This window comes from Penicillium robsamsonii (genome assembly GCF_028829455.1).
Source record: "Penicillium robsamsonii strain IBT 29466 chromosome Unknown utg000001l_segment0_segment0, whole genome shotgun sequence".
Taxonomy (NCBI): domain Eukaryota; kingdom Fungi; phylum Ascomycota; class Eurotiomycetes; order Eurotiales; family Aspergillaceae; genus Penicillium; species Penicillium robsamsonii.
In genome coordinates, this window is record NW_026643219.1 from 6,224,415 (window position 1) to 6,243,422 (window position 19,008).

The 19,008-nt window shown below is 47.3% G+C and overlaps 6 protein-coding genes across 6 annotated transcripts; 2 read left to right on the forward strand and 4 right to left on the reverse strand.

The window, feature by feature from the left end:
- Positions 1–758: 758 nt before the first annotated feature.
- Positions 759–1,858, reverse strand: N7447_002419 (alpha/beta hydrolase; the record flags this gene model as incomplete). Its single annotated transcript, XM_057226694.1, has 2 exons — positions 759–1,365; positions 1,452–1,858. The coding sequence occupies 2 exons, from the start codon at positions 1,856–1,858 to the stop codon at positions 759–761; spliced, it is 1,014 nt and encodes a 337-aa protein (XP_057090710.1).
- A 430-nt stretch (positions 1,859–2,288) lies between these two features.
- Positions 2,289–2,903, forward strand: N7447_002420 (putative L-PSP endoribonuclease family protein Brt1; the record flags this gene model as incomplete). The annotated part of the gene is made up of 3 exons (XM_057226695.1): positions 2,289–2,447; positions 2,529–2,686; positions 2,837–2,903. 3 exons carry the CDS (start codon positions 2,289–2,291, stop codon positions 2,901–2,903), a joined length of 384 nt encoding a protein of 127 aa, XP_057090711.1.
- A 1,346-nt stretch (positions 2,904–4,249) lies between these two features.
- On the reverse strand, positions 4,250–5,765 carry N7447_002421 (cytochrome P450; the record flags this gene model as incomplete). Its single annotated transcript, XM_057226696.1, has 2 exons — positions 4,250–4,763; positions 4,825–5,765. 2 exons carry the CDS (start codon positions 5,763–5,765, stop codon positions 4,250–4,252), a joined length of 1,455 nt encoding a protein of 484 aa, XP_057090712.1.
- Positions 5,766–9,136: 3,371 nt separating this feature from the next.
- On the reverse strand, positions 9,137–10,837 carry N7447_002422 (polysaccharide deacetylase family protein; the record flags this gene model as incomplete). The annotated part of the gene is made up of 3 exons (XM_057226697.1): positions 9,137–9,743; positions 9,798–10,435; positions 10,514–10,837. 3 exons carry the CDS (start codon positions 10,835–10,837, stop codon positions 9,137–9,139), a joined length of 1,569 nt encoding a protein of 522 aa, XP_057090713.1.
- Positions 10,838–12,540: 1,703 nt separating this feature from the next.
- Positions 12,541–13,554, reverse strand: N7447_002423 (uncharacterized protein; the record flags this gene model as incomplete). Its single annotated transcript, XM_057226698.1, has 1 exon — positions 12,541–13,554. The coding sequence occupies one exon, from the start codon at positions 13,552–13,554 to the stop codon at positions 12,541–12,543; it is 1,014 nt and encodes a 337-aa protein (XP_057090714.1).
- Positions 13,555–14,016: 462 nt separating this feature from the next.
- Positions 14,017–18,348, forward strand: N7447_002424 (uncharacterized protein; the record flags this gene model as incomplete). The annotated part of the gene is made up of 1 exon (XM_057226699.1): positions 14,017–18,348. One exon carries the CDS (start codon positions 14,017–14,019, stop codon positions 18,346–18,348), a length of 4,332 nt encoding a protein of 1,443 aa, XP_057090715.1.
- Positions 18,349–19,008: the final 660 nt, after the last annotated feature.

Here is a 19,008-nt window from a genome sequence, read left to right on the forward strand (position 1 = left end):
TTGAAACTGCAAGGTGAGAGATACAACGCGTAGGAAACGCAAGTGAGGTATGATATAAGCAGTAGGCAGCAAGCAGAAGAATGATCCACAATTGCGCTGCCAATGCATCCATGGAAAAGCACTTTCTGATTTGAGATGGTGCAAATCGTAGTGCCGTGCTCCGATGCTGTTCTTATATTCTTCACATCCTCCTATAGGACGGTATAAATGAGGATTTATAGTGGAATTAATGAAAAATGGGTAGAAGTTGATGAAAGATGAAAGACGTCGTTAATTGTCGAAGTCAGAAGGAAAGACTTCTCCAGAGATATATAGTATGTGTTAGCTGGGTTTATAGGTAGTTGCTGGCAGGGACGAGCATGTGTTATATATTAACCTTAAATCCCATTCAAGATCAGTATTAGTCCTGGGGACAGCCTGGGTAGGCTCTCAGCGTAGTGATTGATTCCAGCCAACCTGGCAAGACCGACAGCAAGTGATGAGGAGAAGGTTGAACTGAAAGTGGGCGAAAGGGGAAGAGTCATAATATGTTTAGAACTACAAAGAAAGGCAAACAACCAACCTGTGGAAACCTCAGGTCCTCATGGGTGCCCGAGGCATCTATAGGTGATAGGGCCCTCTTACTTTCCCAAGTGCCTAGTAGATCATAATACACAAGTCGCGCTTTCTCCTGATTCCTTTCTCTTCAAAATGCTCGTATAGATACACATATACGAGCAGATACATTCAGTATGTATATTTAAAAAAGAATCATTCAATCAAGCCCAAAATGCAGTTTGTAGCGCATCACACATCAGAGTGATACACCTCTTGCCCTCAGACAATGCCCCATCCATAGCCAAAAACGGATGGGGCATGCCCTTCATAACCTGCAAATCAACAGCCACACCAGCCTTCTGCAACTTCTCTGCATACTGCTCGCCCTCTGAACGCAGCACATCCAGCTCACCAACCATAACCAGTGCAGGCGGCAATTGAGAGTAATCACCCTGCCAGAACAGCGGGCTTGACTCTGGGTTGGCACGATCAGCCTCGTTGGGAACATAATGGTCGCGGTACCAGTACATCTTGAGTGCGGGGAGTGCGGGGGTATGCTCGTATCGACGATATGACTCGCTGTTCTCAACTGTGGCGGTGTTGTCTGTCACGGGGACAGACAGAAGCTGGGCTCGGAAGTGAACAGGCGGTGACAGAGTCAGCGCCTTATGTGTCATAATCGCAGCAAGGTTCCCACCGGCGGAGGAGCCACCCGTTGCGATTTTGGATACATTCACCGAGAGTGCGGCGGGGCCATCTGCAATCAGCCAGAGAAGAGCTTCCCAGCAGTCATGGACTGCGGCCGGCCAGCGGTTTTCGGGTGCCAGACTAGAAGAAAATACGACACATTAGATTGCAAATTCTCAAAGCCATGGATGTATGGCGTGATTAGGCTGTGGATTTTGCTGACTTACCGGTAGTCAACTGTAATCACAACACAGTTGCCTCGTACACAGAGGTTCGAGCACACCACGTTCTCCGTGTCGATATTACCCAGCACCCAACCACCACCGTGGAAATACAGCATCACCGGCCATCCCCCAGGAGGCGTCTTACCCTTGGGAGTAAAGCAACGGATGGGTACTGTTGGGCCTGCAGTAGCTCGTCGCTGAACAGTGATGTCTTGGGTCTTACCCACCTCCAGCATAGGACCCGCACCGGGAATCAAGACACCACTTGTCCGTGACGCTTCCACGGGCCGGAGGTGCACCTGCTGGTTATTGATGACATGCTCGTTATAGAATGCCACATACTCCGGGTCCAGTAGGTCTTTAACGGACTCGTGGAGCGGATACGGTGGTTGAGTAATGCCTGCAGTCATTTTAAAGTTAGAAAGATAAAATAACAGAGTCTAAGCTTTCATGGTCTCGGGTCTAAGACTATGTATTCAATCAAGTCCACCCCCACGGAGAGAGTGGGAGGGAATGCGGGGAGAAGACCGCTGATAAACTGATAAGCCGACAGTGTGCTGTTCTGGGTAATGATCGACGGTACTGTTGCAGTCCCCCATCTCCAATATTGAGTGCTATCCATCCGAGTCTCCAGTTAATGTCCATAGTAAAGCGCATCAGCTATTTCATATTCCTTGGCTCTGCCTTATCAGCGAATATGGAGCCACTTGTTACGTTTTAATCCGGGCCGATGTGGGATGCAGCTTCAGTTGATAAAGGGCGTCTCCTCCCAGGGCAACTTCTACTCCTTTTTCTATCACTTTGACTCACCCCTAGCTCGTATTCCAGCTGCCTCTCGCGATGTCGTCCAAGACCCCTATCCTCACCGACAAGGCCCCCAAGCCCCTCCCCGGTATCTACTCCCAGGCCATCGTCGCCAATGGCGTTGTTTACTGCTCCGGCGCTGTCGCAATGGACACTACTGGCAAGTTGATTGATGGTGATGTCAAGGCACACACTGTAAGAGATCTATAGCACCCCCCCCCCCCCCCCCCCCCCCAATTGACCGGATTAAATTTGCTAACAGCACCGCTCCAACAGCACCAATGCATCAAGAACCTGACCCACATCCTCGAGGAGGCCGGATCCGACATCAACAAGGTCGTCAAGGTCAATGTGTTCCTGTCCAATATGGATGATTTTGCCGAGATGAACTCCGTCTACATGCAGTACTGGGGTGATGTAAAGCCCTGCCGGACGTGAGTTACCCCGCTCTTTGATCTCTTATCGTTGGGGTCATTTGGAGTCATGTTTCCTCCTTTTGTCTCTACTCGGTGTGATTGGGCCTACGCAATCATCTGCGTGACTCTGCGTATGTGATTTGACTTGCTAACGATTATACCTTGCAGGTGTGTTGCGGTCAAGACCCTCCCTCTCAACACTGATGTCGAGATTGAGTGCATTGCTGTGCTGTGAATTGCCCCTTGGTTCCCTTAAAATCCGTAGACAAGATTCAAGAATAATGATATCACTGCTACGAAAAACCCATTTCTGTAAGTTAGAACTCCTGAATTAGACTTCGGCACAACCCAACCCAACCCATTGGGTAACCCATTGGGGCCCCAAAATCGTGCAAACCATCTAAACATACCTCTTGCGTGTGACTACATAATTTATGCAATTTTTACTTATATGTATGTGTATTCTGTTTACAGCGCTCTTCTAGAAAGAATTTGGATAAACTTGAATGTGTATATATTTCTCAATATTACTTAAAATCGTCATCAGCCCTGCTCTTACGTTTCCTTCCTGAGGCCCGTACCTGAGTTACACTCTCTGGTAACTGGGGCTCTATTATCCCTTTGCCTATTCTATGAAGAGAAGTCTCTCGCTGTCCATCATCTATTTTCCCTTCCTCCTCATTATCACTGATCAGATTAACCTCATCATCCCTTATAAAATTATCGTTTTACTCCTTCACTAATTCGGCACCTTCCTAGCAGAAACGCAAATGTATCGGTCCCCAGTCACCAACATCATGGCTGACAACCAGTCCGCTATTGCCCTCTCGCTCAATCCCGAGTTCCACAAACGAACCAAATATTTCAACGTGAAATTCCACTATCAGCGAGCAGTGCTGAATGCTGGCGAGATTGGTCTTCAATATGTTCCTACTCAGGAACAGGCCGCTGACGGTCTCACCAAGCCGTTAGGACCTACGGCTTTTGCTAAGTTCTGTAGTCTTCTGGGAATCGAAGCCTCGGAGACTCGGAGGCAACAAACGTGACAGGGCAGGCGCTCTTTCCACTTTATTTTCCCACGAAGGTTTTTGGGTGGTTTTACCGAGGCTTGCCTGCACAGCGTTAATCCAGTATCACCTTGCCAGCAAAGCGATCCTGAGGGGGAATGTTGTGATATGAGGCTGGTGCAGATCAGGAACCAAGCCGCACCGTCGGAATTAGCTCCGAAGTGTCTATACAGACGACCAAGTTGATTTACAATCAACTTGGCTAATTGTTGTATATATAGGCATATGTATCCCTCTGAACTACAACAAGTTCCAACGCCGTATTTCAACCTCTCTATTCTAGCTACCTGAATGGCTTCTGACCACCACAATTACTAACGGACGATGAGAGAGGTCATGATATGTGTAGATGAAAGACTAGCTGAGACTATCGAAGAACTAGATCGGTGTGGACTGACTGAGCCTTGTGCCTGAGGCCTTTTCTCTCAGAAACAACCAACCACAACAAAACACACAAAGAAAGCAGAGGTAGGATATATCGGTAGATCTATATCATGACTTTACTCATTGATCCTCAACAGACTTTCTCTTGCTTAGAGCTCAAGTGAATGTTAATTTCGCCCCCTTTCGGCCGACAATTGAACCATTCCTTGATTTCAATCTTGTCTTCCGCCACAGTTGCACCCTCAAGCAATCCTGACTGAGCCACATACAGCGTCGCCATAGTCACTTCCAAGTTGCCCAGACTTTGTCCAAGACATGCCCTAGTACCTTTTCCAAATGGGAAGAAATGGTTCAACATCGCTTCTGTCGGTTGAAACCAGCGTTCCGGCATAAATCGCGATGGGATCGGGAAGACATCCTCATCTTGATGGAGGTGAAAGGCAGAAACTCCAACGCTTGTACCAGCAGGAAAGTGATATTGATGAAAGGACCATCCTCCCTGAGGCACACTGCGCTGGAACCGACAGGGGTTTGCCAATGATAGCCGTAGCCCTTCTCGGACAGTGCCGCGGAGGTAGTCACAGGACATGGCATCTTCGCCTTTATGGACACAACTCTGGATTTCATCACAAAGTCGAGAGTATCTAGAGATTGGTTTGTTAAACTCAGTCATCCTTTCTACGTTTCGAACTGGTGAAAACTTACATTTCGGGGTATTTAGCCAGATACCACAAAATGGTAGCCATGTTCATACCGGCAGCATCTGCTCCAGCAAAGAAGAGATCTTTGACCTCAACCTGCGTCTGTTTGACAGATTGCTTTTCTAATAGCCGGCTCTGGTAGCTTCCGGTCTTGGGCGATGATGTATTCACTATCTGACAGACAATGCTGTCCGTTAAATCCATCGATTTCTCCGTGAGTTCATTTGCCATGAACCACTCAAAAGCCATGGTGATCAAGCTCGCAATCTTCCCTGGGGCGAGAGTTAAGAATCGATCGATGGCCTCAAATGCCTCCGTGGATGGCAATGGAGACTTGCCCCCGAGAGCCCCGTAGGGCCGTTGGAATAGATACATGTTCAGGGCATCAACGGCCAGACATCGAGTCACATGGAGTACATTGACCGGCCTTCCCGTTTTTGCCTCGAGCCGCAGCTGGTCCACAAACTCCTCAAATACTTTGGACAGTTCTTGTTCGGATTGCCGCATTGATACGGTAGAAAATAGCGGAGAGACCGCTTTCGCTCGGGCGCCTCGCTCGGAGCGCGTAAGCGTGGAGAAGATAGAGGGGTGTCCATCGATATCATACTTGGAATATGCGGGCGCCTTGGGAAATCCCCCATTGGCCACATAGATTGGCTTGATGGCTTCCCCACTGGCGATATCGACGTCGTTGGGCGCAACCCGCACCGTGGGACCATATTTACGGTGCAGGTTGAATATGGTAGTGCACTCATCACCGATGAATGTGTGGTATGCAAGCCAGAGTGAGGTACATGCCGCTATTTTCGGGCCAGGGACGTGGCGTAATGAATGGAAGTAGAGCCGGAAGATCCATTTGCTCAAGAGGACTGCGAAAACTAGACCTAGTAGCATGGGCAGCACGGAAGTGAGACCGAGTTCGGGAACGACTTCTATCAAATCCATGATGTTGCAACTAAAGATAAGCCGACGACGGTGAGTTGCCCAGGTGGGCACTGAAGAGAGGGAGGGAGGGAAGGGAATCTGCAGCAGTACAAAGTGAAGTAGTATACGTCATGGCAGCTACACAATGAGGGAGACGTCATAGATATACTCAGGAACCCTACCAGCGTCCGGACTCGGAGCACTACCCCCTGGCTTGGTAAAGAATGCAATAGAAGCTTGTTGATTGGATAGATCAGCAAATCAGAGATCCGTATCCACGTATTCCGTGCGGAGTATGCTGTTCAACGCGGGCCAGTACCCGTAGAAAGGTAGGTAGCGGAATGTAAGATTGCCCCCAAACATCATAATACGGTAATGCATATGCATCTAGCTTCCACCGTTTAGGTTACACCGCCGTGATGCGACCTGCATTTGTTCGCCACAAAGTTCGCTAGATCTCAGCCAGAACTACAAATTATGACAACCCTTTTTAGATCGCAGTGCATGTGCATGAGTCAATTAACTCGTAATAACTCGCAGCTACCGCTTGCACCTGAACAACATACCTCCATAACCCCACACATTCACGACAAAATTTTTATTACGGATACATCGAATTCATCAAGAAAGAAGAGCTCCATATCATGGAAATATGTAGGTGTATGAGTGACCGCTCTCGGTCACCGCCTCTGTCGGGTGGGGCTTATCCCAGAACCCATCTGTATTTGTAGTTTCAGTTATCCATCGCATCCATCTTGCAGATCATCCTCCATCTACAGTAAACTCTATTTATCATCGATCATTCGATCGGAGAGGTGTTTTCCTGAGCGTCTGATCCCATCCCGAGGGACACCAGTAGAGTCTAGTAGACGGAAGAGACCTGCAGGGTGCGGGTCAGATTCCGGTCTGACAGCCTTCACTTTGCTCCCCCCGACGCTTCTGGGCCTCTTTGTTCCGAGCCTTCCCGTCTAAAACAACAACTGGATGCTTTAGAAAATTTGCAGATTTTAAGGGCGTGACTCCACTTCCGATCTCTCATAGTTTACCCGCTTTCCAATATACCACCAAAAAGGAACTGATATAAACACACATATAAGCCCCATAGTTATCGTCATCGGATCCCATCCAGCATGAATCTGAATAAACCCGGCAACGAGAGGACCCAGAAGCTCGCTAACCGCAAGCATCGCGCAGCAATCAGCACGGGAAGTGATCGGCCGAGTACAAAGCGGGCGACCGTAGCACCACAAGCGCCGAGTCCCAGAAGGGGATTTTTCGCATTTTGCAATTGTCTGCAAAATATCCAAATAATGCTTTTTTTTGGCTTAGTTTCTGTGTGATGTTTTGTCCGTTGAAGGAATGGACCTACGAGATCCAATTAATAGAGTGATGCCGTGCACGGCTAATAGGATGGTGACCCATAACTGAGCTAGAAAGAAAAGCTATCAGCTCGCAATTAACTAAGGTCGGGGAGGAGGGGTTGTCACCATCTTGCTGGGCGGCTCCGAATCGATCAACCGGTGCAGGGGGGAGAATGGGAACAATCTAAGCAAAGAACTCAGCGTCAATAGTCACAAACTAGACATAGATAAAAGCCTTTCACTATGCCATAATTGAATAAATCCTATTTCACGGGCCATTAGAAACGATAAGCATCGGGTTTCTTCAACACCCGTGGACTAACCGTGAAAAACGCAATTGACACTACGGCCACGCCGAATGACTCGGATGACTGAAAGCGGTAATAGGCATCCATCCTCATTAAATCGGTTGGAAAGAGGTCTGGAAGTGTAAAAAGGATCCAACAGCTCAAAATACGTACTACTTTACCCGCTGGGAGTTTTATATATTCCAGGGGCTGAAAGACTCAACGATCTTCCTCCAGGGCTTGCATTACCATGCTCTTTATCTCTTAGAGCTAAGTTAATGCGTTTGGTTCAGTTGACATACTAAGAACTGTCGTCAATGGATGGCGGTATTTAGCGAGATCTACAGAGCTAGATGGTCGAGCTACGGACTACTGCTTATTGCTGTTTTTGTTCCACATTTCCCGCCTCAAATGACATACACTCATCATATCAGCTGTTTCATGCAAGGCGAAATTCGATGCCTGGAAGGTTTGTATTGAGATACATGGATTAGGCTACAATTAGGTTGCGATCCACTGCCCCATTTATATGATATTTTCAAGCCGGATGAAGCCAGGGTGTACTGATAATCACCTGGGGATTAGGGATAAGCACAGCTGAATAGTCATTATATACCCCTTGGCCGCAGGAATCTGCGACCGGCTGCCCCATTTTTATTTTAGCGGTAAGATATAACAAAACCAAACAAGAAGCCACGCAGGCTATATGGCATTACTTTGCTTTTGACATACGCTGCAATACTATACACTAAAGATGAAGATGGCTAGTGTAGAAGGCGGATCGCAGATATATATACATCGTCTCGCGGCATAAAATGGATCGGTGATGCAAGAGCTGCCCATAATGGTACGTAAGTACGGAGTACGGAGTACACAAACGGATCTGGTAAAACAATCAGAATATGCTACTATACGCAGCCAGCCTCGGGGTAAAAGCAACCCTTCCTCCAAATTGTTTTTTTGGCGAAGCTGGAAAGATGTGGATTCTCTCCAGCGGGAACAGTCCGGCAACCAGCTCATTACGATTCCGTGCTTACCCCTGGTTGGGCGAAATGATAGACTCCGTTCGGTGAATCTATCCGGCTGTTGTCGAATCTATCCCCGGGCTATGTAACAATAAAATGACATGGAGATAGAAGGTCCTATGCAGCTCTCTCTGAAAACTACCCAAAATGTGGAAGAAGTATCGAGACGAGCTGCGGATGAAGAGGTTGACCGGACTGAATATCCGACTCGTACTATAGCAGTGATAGGTCTTCTGGGCACAGGGCATCTCCTGTTAAGGAGATATAGCACTCCAGAGGAAACTCACTACGCGATTAAAAGGAGAACGTAGCCATGATTAATCCTGGGTGACCTGTTATACGAAGAACGCATCCCGCAGTATCTGCTTATAGTGTAAGAGGTGCGCTACTATAAGAGCTGGAGCTGGAGGTATGGTTCCCGAAACCTTTAGAAAAAGGCAGAGCGGTGCAAATTTTATGAGGGTGGAGTGTCTGTAACATCTTAAGGGTACCATTATTACGTCCAACCTGGAGATGATAGATAATAGCGCTAGCGCATTCACCCTGGGTAAAATCAATAAACAATTCTTCACAAATGATTGTTTGCTTGCACTATGCAGGTAAGATAATTACAGAAGAAAATGCCCGAGACCATTGAGACAAATGAACTACACCAGTCAAGTATAGATAAATCCGAGCTCGAAAGTGGAAGTTCCTGACAATTAATCCGAATCTGACGTTCATTCCATACCCGCTTCCCTCTTCTTCGCCTTCAACCACGTAGTCGCAATCTCTTCGTGAGTACGAAATTCAACAGCGCTTCCAAACCCCCGCAGCCATTGCACAAGTCGGTCCACCATACCAATAACGTGTGCCATGCCACTGCAGTCTGGATGTAAAAGGATTGGAAAGATAAAATCAGCTGACCCATTTTGATCCTTGCTGTTTTCCCATAGCCATAAAAATTTGTCCTTCCACATTTGCTCCACAAGCCGAGTCGAGACCCAGCCGTGGCTATTTTCAACATAAGGTAAAAAGCTCATTGGCATCATGTCCTCATTGTAAACACCACTTGGAATCTCAACAAGGGGTGGCTGATCACGGGAATAAATCTCAGAAGTAATTTTGGTGGGTCGCATCCATGAAGCAGCCGGTTGAGAGAGATCAATTGGCTTAATCGGTGCATCGTTGGGAGCAAAAGCCAGTTGCGAGTCATGGCGCAAGAGTGATGTATCGTAAATGAATTCATGTTCACGTAGAAGTTTAAGGGTGGTCTCTCTGACTGAAAAGACTGGAGCACGATAACCGACTGGTCTTTTTCCCGTCAGCTTTGTGGTAAGCTCGAGACTGCGGACCGAAATTAGTCAATTAGAGATCTCACATTGCAAAGTTCTTTCTTACCATTTGACTAGCACATCTCTTTCTTGCTCTTCTGACAGCGAATAACAATCTTCATGCGCGTAGCCATGGAGTCCAATCTCAGCCCCGGACTCAATTATCGCCCGTGTGGCATCGACAAACGTCTCCATGGTATGACCAGGAATAAACCACGTTACTCTGTTTGCAATGTCGTTCTTTTTCAATAGATCAAGCAAACGGAAAGCTCCGACTTGTCCACTGAAAATTCCGTGGCTGTAATCGGCCATCTTGTTGCTTGGATGGCAGCTACTTCCAATCCAATGCGATAAAGCGTCAAAGTCAATTGAAAGTGCGACTTGCACTCGCAAAGGGGGGTTTGTCTGAGGCAAAAGAGACATAGTAGACAAAGGCCCCTCTGAGCCACCTAGTCCTGAGCCACCTAGTCGGTACTCAGAATCTGCAGCTTCCGTGCCGACCAAAGCCATCTTTTCTGCGCAAGATCCCAAGACAACGATCAGGTCTTTCTCAGCAACAAAGGTAACAAACTCGCCTCTTTGATTGGTTGTCTTCAGAACATTTAACCCACCACGATGATCAATAGTAACATTCATGAAGAGATTAAGTGGATCTGGAATCGAGAGAGCTGCAATGTTCAAATCCGGGAAACTGTTGTTGAGCGCCTAGGTTTGCAAAATGGTCAGTACTATCTTTGTCACCAAAAGGACGTAAGCAGGTGGTAATTATCATTTTTTACTTGCCTGGTGTATGTTGGTTGCGTTTTCACTAGGGGAATTTCCTTCAGACACGCAAGCTGGCCAGATCATATCGTGAAATCCCGGAGTGGTGTCATCAGTCATTGTCAAGATTGGTTGTTTCCGAGTACTCTGCAATGTATCACTCTGGGCCAGCGATATCTTCCTAAGACTGGCCCTGGTATGCGCCATAGACATACAGTCACTCATATCATGAGGATTGAAAGCCCAGACACACACAACTTGATTCCCATTGGTGTTGATCACTGTGATGTCCTGACCCTTTTTGGCTGAGAAAGCGACAGCCTTCTGGGCTGTGATGATACCCATCCTGAGCTCAAGGAAGATAATAGAGAGTTATGAGGATCCAATGATATCGAACTGTGAATAAAAGATTATGAGGCGGTAAGTTATCCGATTTGTCTGGTTTAACACTACAGAGTATTTAAAGGCTGAATAGTAAAATTTCGGGAATTGCAGACAGCCCTCGGACAACATTAGGCTGGAAAATTATTCACTACTACATACTATGTAAGCCTAATACGTTGCGGGGGCAAGGATTGATTGGTGCCAATGGCACAGCTTCCAGAATAAAAGTGACATAGCGCGGCTCCACACCAGGATAAATAGATCTTCGAGGTGAAGATGCACCGGCCATTATAAACAAACTCTGAGCTTTTAGTACACGTTTCTGCCCGATGCAATGTGACGGCCTGCACAATTTCCATAGATGCGCATGGTTTCCTGCACTATTCGGCTTGCAGATGTGGATGGTGACGCCAACCATCACGCCAGAGCTCTTCAAGTTTGTTTCGAGCTCCGGTCCATATGAGATATGTCTATGTGGGAAGATGTGTATGAATGAAACAGGAAATAGCGGTCAGGTGTAATAGCGTGAAGATCGACGGAGTATAAGATAAATTTCCAAGAACAAGGATTATAGTTTGCGTGCGCGCCTCCCTGGGGATCTGGTGATACGTTACATCGCATCCACAGGTCCCAATTGTGAGCTCCTTACGCATCTCATCTTGCCAATATCCCTTACCTTCACGAAGTCCTAAGTATGGACATTCGATTATTTAAATTTCAGTCATTTCTTCATTTCTGGACAAAAAAAGGAAAAAGAAAAGAAAAAAAAAAACCTAGACAACCGACCCTAGGCGAGCTGAAAGTATGCTGTACAGGGCTTTTCCCGTCCCGATCTCGCATAAAAGTTACATTGAAAGAATTAATCGTAAATATAACTCATCAATAAAATGCACCTGGGTAATCCTGATTACAAAATCTCTGTCATGAGGGTGGGCAATCTACTCCACTTGCCCTGAAGCTAGGAAAATACCTAAAGCAGTAAAGCTAAATCTTCCTGCCACAATACAGATTATATATCTACCCCACGCAAGCGGCTGCATACGTTGAGGCAAGCAATGTCAAGTACACCCTTTGGCCGCATATATCTGCGATTCGCCTTCTACACTAGCCGTCTTCGTCCTTAGTGTATAGTATTGAGTGTATAGTATTGTAGCGTATGTCAAAAGCAAAGTAATGCCAGATAGCCTGCGTGGCTTTTTGTTTGGTTTTGTTATATCTTACCGCTAAAACAAAAACGGGGCAGTCGATCGCAGATTCCTGCGGCTAAGTTCTATTCCCTGACAGACCTAGAAGTGTAGCCCAGCGGCTCATTTTGTACCAATTTTGTGAGATATATGACTATTGACCCTAAGTTTGATGTAGGCAATCAGAATCTCCGGGTTTCCGGCATATGCGTAATAAGATTTTGCTATGCTCTGCGCCATGTCAGCATCTTCAAAACAGATAATCCAAGATAGCGATGACGAGCAATTCTAGATATGCGAAGACATTTTGCTTCATAGCGAACTTCTCTGAGCTCAGACATTCCCGTGAAGATACTAGACTCTTATTACGTTCACATAGTGGGCGCGTGGACTGCGTAGTCTCCACAATGAAATGATATAACCATTGCATTTGATAAATCTCAAGGTTCGTCAACTGTCGCCCCCTACTATCTAAAAAGTTCAAGACATGTTCCCTAGCTCATGTAGGATCCACACGTTCGGCTCCTTGTAGACGCCAATCTTGTCCTTCCTGGAGTATTGCACAGGCACCAATCCGGAGGGTATAAGAACCTCCACATAATCCCTCTCTTGGGAGCTAGTACCATGTTGCGCCATATCATCAAAATCGATATTTGTCCACTCACGCCACTCCACATTCGATCCGCGGACCATCATGCTATTCCTCGCAATCTTGATAACCTTGCCACCCAAACGAAGGTGTTTCCGTAACCACGGGTCAAATGCCAGACCCGGGCCCTTTGAGGAGATCAAGTTCAGCTGCCCAACAATTGGGCTTGTTGCAGTAGAACAATCGACACTGAGTGGCCAATAGATATAGTCAGACATGTCGGTGTGCGGATAGTCACATTTGCGCGTAGGGCGCAAAGGAACGACCAAGGCGTGTAAGTGTTCTTGCACGGCCACTTCCTTCATCTTTCGAATAAATATCTCGGCAAGCCCTGTCTTGCGCCGTTCAGGGAGGACGGCAATGGACAGAGCAGAGAGGGCATTGGATGTGTCTTTGCGACGAGAAATGGCCAAGTCCTGCTGTTGGTCTTCTGTGAGAGCTAGTGGCTCTTGCAGCTGCCCTTCTCGAGCTAAACACTGTTGGACCCCGCGAGCGAGGATAGTGTCGTACCCACCATCTGGGAGAGTGTTGAGAATATTGGGATTCTGCGAGAGGGGTAAGGAGTTGACGGATGAGATCGTGTCAATTTCGGGCCAGAAGAATGGAATAGATCGAGCTAGACCAATGATGGTCTCATTGCCAGTTGTAAGCTCGACCTCGACAGCAATGAATTGAAAGCGGGCGAGCGGACTCAGACGGGTCAGAAACCGAGTGAATAATTGAGCAGTGAGGTCCTGATCAAGAAATTCAGGCCATAGCTGGTTAAGTGGGTGGTCAGGTTTATCAAGAACCTTCACAAGATCCGGTCGACTCAAGGCCGTATAGACGGTGTAAGTAGAAGGCATTCTCGTCTTATCACCAACAAAAGATTTTTTAAGATACCGCCCAAGTGTAGAAGCTTCGAGTGTCATATTGCTCTCATTGGAAGTACCTTTCACACGTCGCACAGAAAACCCACAGAAAACCGTGTTGTCAGACCGAGTGAAGTTGATTAAAATATGCGCCATAGCTGAAAATCATTGCTAGCTCGCATATACACTTTGATTCCAGCGTCACGGTTCACGGTCTGCGTGAAGCGAGGAGCATGCATGTGACCCAGACAGGTACTAAATTGATCTGTCCAAAGTTGACGAGTTTGTAAAGCAGGCGCATTTAGTGCAGTGGGGCATATAATACATACTGCATAGGGCATTAAGCGGTGGAAACTTGATTTAAAGGCAAAGTTGTCAAGACCCGGACTCCCAAATATCATGTCTCTTACAGAAACCCAGTACCATTGTTCTCCTCCCGATACGTGTATTTCCAGCATGACGGAGTCCAGCCTCTCCCAGCCCGGCAGTGACCCCAAGTACAGAGCCACCCTCCTTCAGCTAGCTGCAATACAATGTAAGCGAGAGCTTGATGATATCGAGGATATTTATCCTTGCACACCCGCTCAGGAAGGGCTATTTGCTCTCTCCGTCAAGCGGCCGAACTCTTACGTTGCTCGATATGTGTATGAGTTACCGCATGATGTGGAGCTTTCTCGATTCCGGAATGCAATTGATGCTACACTTGAAGCCCACACAATCCTGCGAACCACGCTCATTCAGGCAAATGCTGCGATATTTCAAGTGGTTGTGCGACGACTTGTTGAGATTGATTCATCCCAGGACAATGTTCGGGATTATTTGCTAGTGGATAGTCAACAGCAAATGCCCCCAGGCGGCCCGTTGCTTCGAGTGGCTTTGATAAATGGAAAGCTTCACGAAAGACCCGTACTGGTATTGACTTTACATCACGCCCTTTACGATGACTGGTCTCTCAATGTGATCCTCAAGGACATTGAAAAAGCATACGACGGGAAGTTGCTGGCACGACGAGAGTTCTCGAATTTCACAACCCACGCTCTGCATGCCCAATCCGAGGAATCCGCCCAGTACTGGAGATCTCGATTAAAGGACTCAGTTGCATCCCAGTTTCCTCGTCTACCATCAGACTCATACACACCCGCTGCTGAGGCTAGTATGGTTCAAACTGTTTCCTTCCCTCGCCCCATGACTGAGAACGAACAGTCCGCTGCTATTGAATTGAGTTGGGCCATACTCCTCTCGAAGTACACGGCATCGGAAGATATTACCTTCGGCGTTACCCTTACCGGTCGACAAGAACATCTGCCGGGGATTAAAGATATGTCAGGTCCAACAATCGCGACTATTCCTTTCCGGGTGCAACTGCCCACCGATCTCCCAGTCGAGGCTGTTTTGAAGTCCCTCATGTCCACTGCGGATGAAATGCTTTCATTTGAGCAACGAGGTCTTTACCATATCAGCCGTTTGAATATCGAATCATCCACTGCCTGCCAATTTCAAAGCCTTGTCGTGATTCAATCTCCCCCGCAATATCAATATGACTACCTATGCGAAACAACTCAGGATCACGATCTTCACAATCATGCAACATTCGGAACGTACACCATGACATTGGTGTGCGATTTGCGCCAAGATGCCGTACGTGTGCAAGCTGTCTACGATGATTCTATTGTTCCCGCTGGGCAGATGCGCCGGATATTGGGTCAATTGAGCACCCTTTTACAACAAATTACTGGATTGACTGACGGTAGCTCTACCTCTCTCAAAGACCTGAACATTATGAGTCAGGATGATATTCAAGAGCTAAAGCTGTGGAATGGCAAAGTCACCCCCACGGTTGATGTTTGTCTGCACGAGTTAATTCTGAAGCACTGTCAAAATGAGCCCCAGCGTCTCGCTATCTGCGCCTGGGATGGATGCTTTACCTACAAGGAGATTGATGATTTGTCAAAACAGCTGGCTGTTTATCTCTTCCATTGCCATGCTGTGCGACCAGAGACCTTCGTCCCTGTGTACTTTGAGAAGTCAAAGTATACGACAATAGCGATTTTGGCGGTCATGAGAACTGGAGCAGCGTTCGTGCTGTTGGATCCTGCTACACCACTATCGCGTAATAAGAGCATTTGTGACAAGTTAAATGCTACTTGTGTCTTGTCGTCTATCTCTCTTGTTTCATCGGCGGGGAACTTGGCTGACAATGTTATCCTTGTGGGCCCAGACGAGACTCTATTTGCAGTCGACTCTATTCGAGATGAGTATTCTCTTAATAATGGTGGCACGGAATCGCTTGGTCCCAATCCCTCCAATGCTCTATACGCTGTCTTCACGTCTGGGTCAACCGGAACCCCAAAGGGTGTTGTCATTGAGAATGCAGCTTTTACCACGAGCACTAAAGCATATATCGAGACCTGCCATATTGATAGAGAGATTCGCGCTTTACAATTTGCTTCTTATGCATTTGACGTTAGCATATCAGATACTCTTGTCACCCTGGCTGCCGGTGGATGTATCTGTGTGCCCTCGGAGGAAGAGAGGAAATCCGATATTGCCGTGGTGGTAAATAAGTATGACGTGAACTGGGCGGACTTCACCCCATCCCTCCTTCGGCATCTCTCTCCAGACCGAATGCCTTCTCTTCGAACTGTTGTTCTCGGAGGAGAACCGATGTCTCAGGTTGAGATCGAAACTTGGGGGCCGCATGTTAGACTGCTGAATATCTATGGCCCGGCTGAATGCTGTGTCCTATCCACCATCCAGACAAATGTCACACAAACCATGGATCCGCGTGATATTGGCTTTTCAACGGGGGGCACATGCTGGGTGGTTGATCCCAAGGATCCCAATCAGCTCATGCTCATTGGGGCAGTGGGTGAGCTGCTTATTGAAGGTGCAATAGTTGGACGAGGTTATCTGAATGATGAAGATAAGACTGCAGCTTCATTCATCAATAGCCCGTCCTGGATCAGAACCTTTCGTCCAACAGGTACACCTTCTCGCTTTTATCGTACTGGGGACTTGGTGCAATATACCGATCAAGGCTCCCTGCGCTATGTTGGCCGGCGGGATGCTCAGGTGAAGTTGCGAGGGCAACGTGTGGAGCTCGAAGAAGTTGAATATCATACTTTAAACTGCTTCCCTGATGCTGAAGAGGTTGTTGCAGATGTTTTATCTTTCAAAGGCGGCCCCCAGCAGTTGGTGGCCTTTGTCACAGCGAAGGAAAGAGTGGGTGACAATTCATCGTCGAATTTATTTCTTTCCGCATCATCATTATTCCATGAGTCTGTGGCTACAGCAAATGAAGCTATGAGCCAGCTCCTTCCTTCTTTTATGATTCCATCCATCTTTCTCCCTGTCACTCATATTCCGAGAACGATGTCGGATAAAACAGACCGCCGCCGACTGAGACAGAACGCCACCATATTGACCCGATATGAAGTCGAAGGTTATTGTCTTCCTTCCAGCAACGTCGTAAGACGTCCACCCGTTTCAGGGCCAGCTCGAAGAATGCAGACCATCTGGGCTGAGGTACTACGAATCCCTGAGGATCGAATTGGTTTAGATGACGGCTTTTTCCAGATTGGCGGTGATTCTATCACGGCCATGAAAGTAGCTGGCATGGCCAAGTCAGAATGCCTAACTTTTTCAATGACAGAGCTTTTCCGGAAGGGTGCCACTTTGGAATCTCTTGTTGCACCATCGAGAGCGACAAAGGCATCTCCCAAATGGGATTGGATGATGGAAACAGCTTTAGATCCGTGCATTGTATCCTACCGCACTCACAGGATTTGCTTGACTGGATCCACCGGGTTCCTTGGGCAGGAGCTATTGCGCCAGCTCAATGTCAACTATGACGTGCAGGTAATCCATTGCCTGGCAATGAGAACCCAGGGGGTGGGTGTTGCAAGGAAGTCACCTTTGCTGGAATCTGAAAAGATACACTATCACGTTGGAGATATATCCCTGCCAAATCTCGGTATGGAAGCGGCGAAACTCTCTTCGATTATCCAGGGGTGCGACGTTATCATCCACTGCGCCGCCGAAATCTCGTTTGTCAAGTCTTATGAGCTGCTAAAGGCAACCAATTTTGGCGCCACGAAGCTACTTGCTAACCTGGCGCTTCAACATTCTGTCCCATTCCACTTTGTGTCCAGTGCAGCACTCTCTCATTGGACCGGGTTGGAAAGTATGGGAGAGATTTCCTTGCGAGAATATACACCAACAGACGGAGACGATGGATATTTGACATCAAAGTGGGTCAGTGAGACTTATCTGGAGAATTGCAATGTTCATCATGGTCTTCCCGTCACCATTCATCGCATTTCCAGCATTGTTGGACCCGGTGCCCCGAAGTTGGATATCACGAACAATGTACTGCAATTTTCGTGTCGACTTCAAGCTGTGCCGAATGTTCGCAGTTGCAAGGGGTTTATTGATTTAATTTCGATTCAAACTGCAGCTTCCAACATCATGGCGGATGCCCTTACAAGGCCGAGAGGGAAAGCCCCGGTGAAATTTGTCAATGAATCTGGCGAGGTTCAGATCGCAGCCTCGTCCTTGAAGGAGTATCTCGAAAACGGGCAGGGTAATTACCAGCCATTTGAGGAGCTTGAGCTGGAAGACTGGGTTCGTGCCGCCCAGGGTCATGGCATGTCTCACCTCGTTGGAAAGTTCCTCCTATCTATGCCGCCATCAGAAATCGATATCGCGATGCCGTTTCTGATAACCAGTCGTGATTATGAACAAGATGTTTCTTTCTTGAGTGCGTGCCTAGATAGTATGTTGGATTGAGTAGGCTAAAGGCCTGTTGACGGTGTTAATTGGGTCAAAGAGCTTAAAAAAAGCGAGTTCAAAGGTAAGCTCCCATTAAAGACCTCTCAACATAAGGGCTTGCGTTAACGCCGTTGTTAGACAATTCGAAAGCTATTGAGACCTACACAGACTCAGACAAAGGAGGACATACACAGAACGAGTTTGACCTTACTGAACCCATGGGTCCAACAGTCGCCGATCTGGAGAGGGCTCATAGTCCGAAAATTGAGGATTGACAACGTTTAGCCAAGCTTCAACGGGTTAAGCACCTACACGTCCGACCGTGACCTCGCTTTCTGCTGTCTAGACAGCTACAGACCCATAGCTCAACATAACCAACATAACACTAAAGCGAGGCTAGGAAAAAAGTCCATGATTTCTAGGGATGAAATTGTAGGCGCTTTTCGGTGATACAGCGTTAAGTTGCTCATAGATGAGGTATCAGAACAAGAAATATGAGCCTGTCATTACATCTCCCACAAAGCCTCAGTTTAAGAGGGCGTAAAGGATTCGGCAGTGAGCCAACGTTTCTTGACCGACTCAGCATCCTTTTTCTCAACAACATTATTATTCGTGTCTCTCGCTAAGCATCTAAAGGCATTAAAAATGTTGCTGCAAACAGTTACGGTAAAAAGAAGA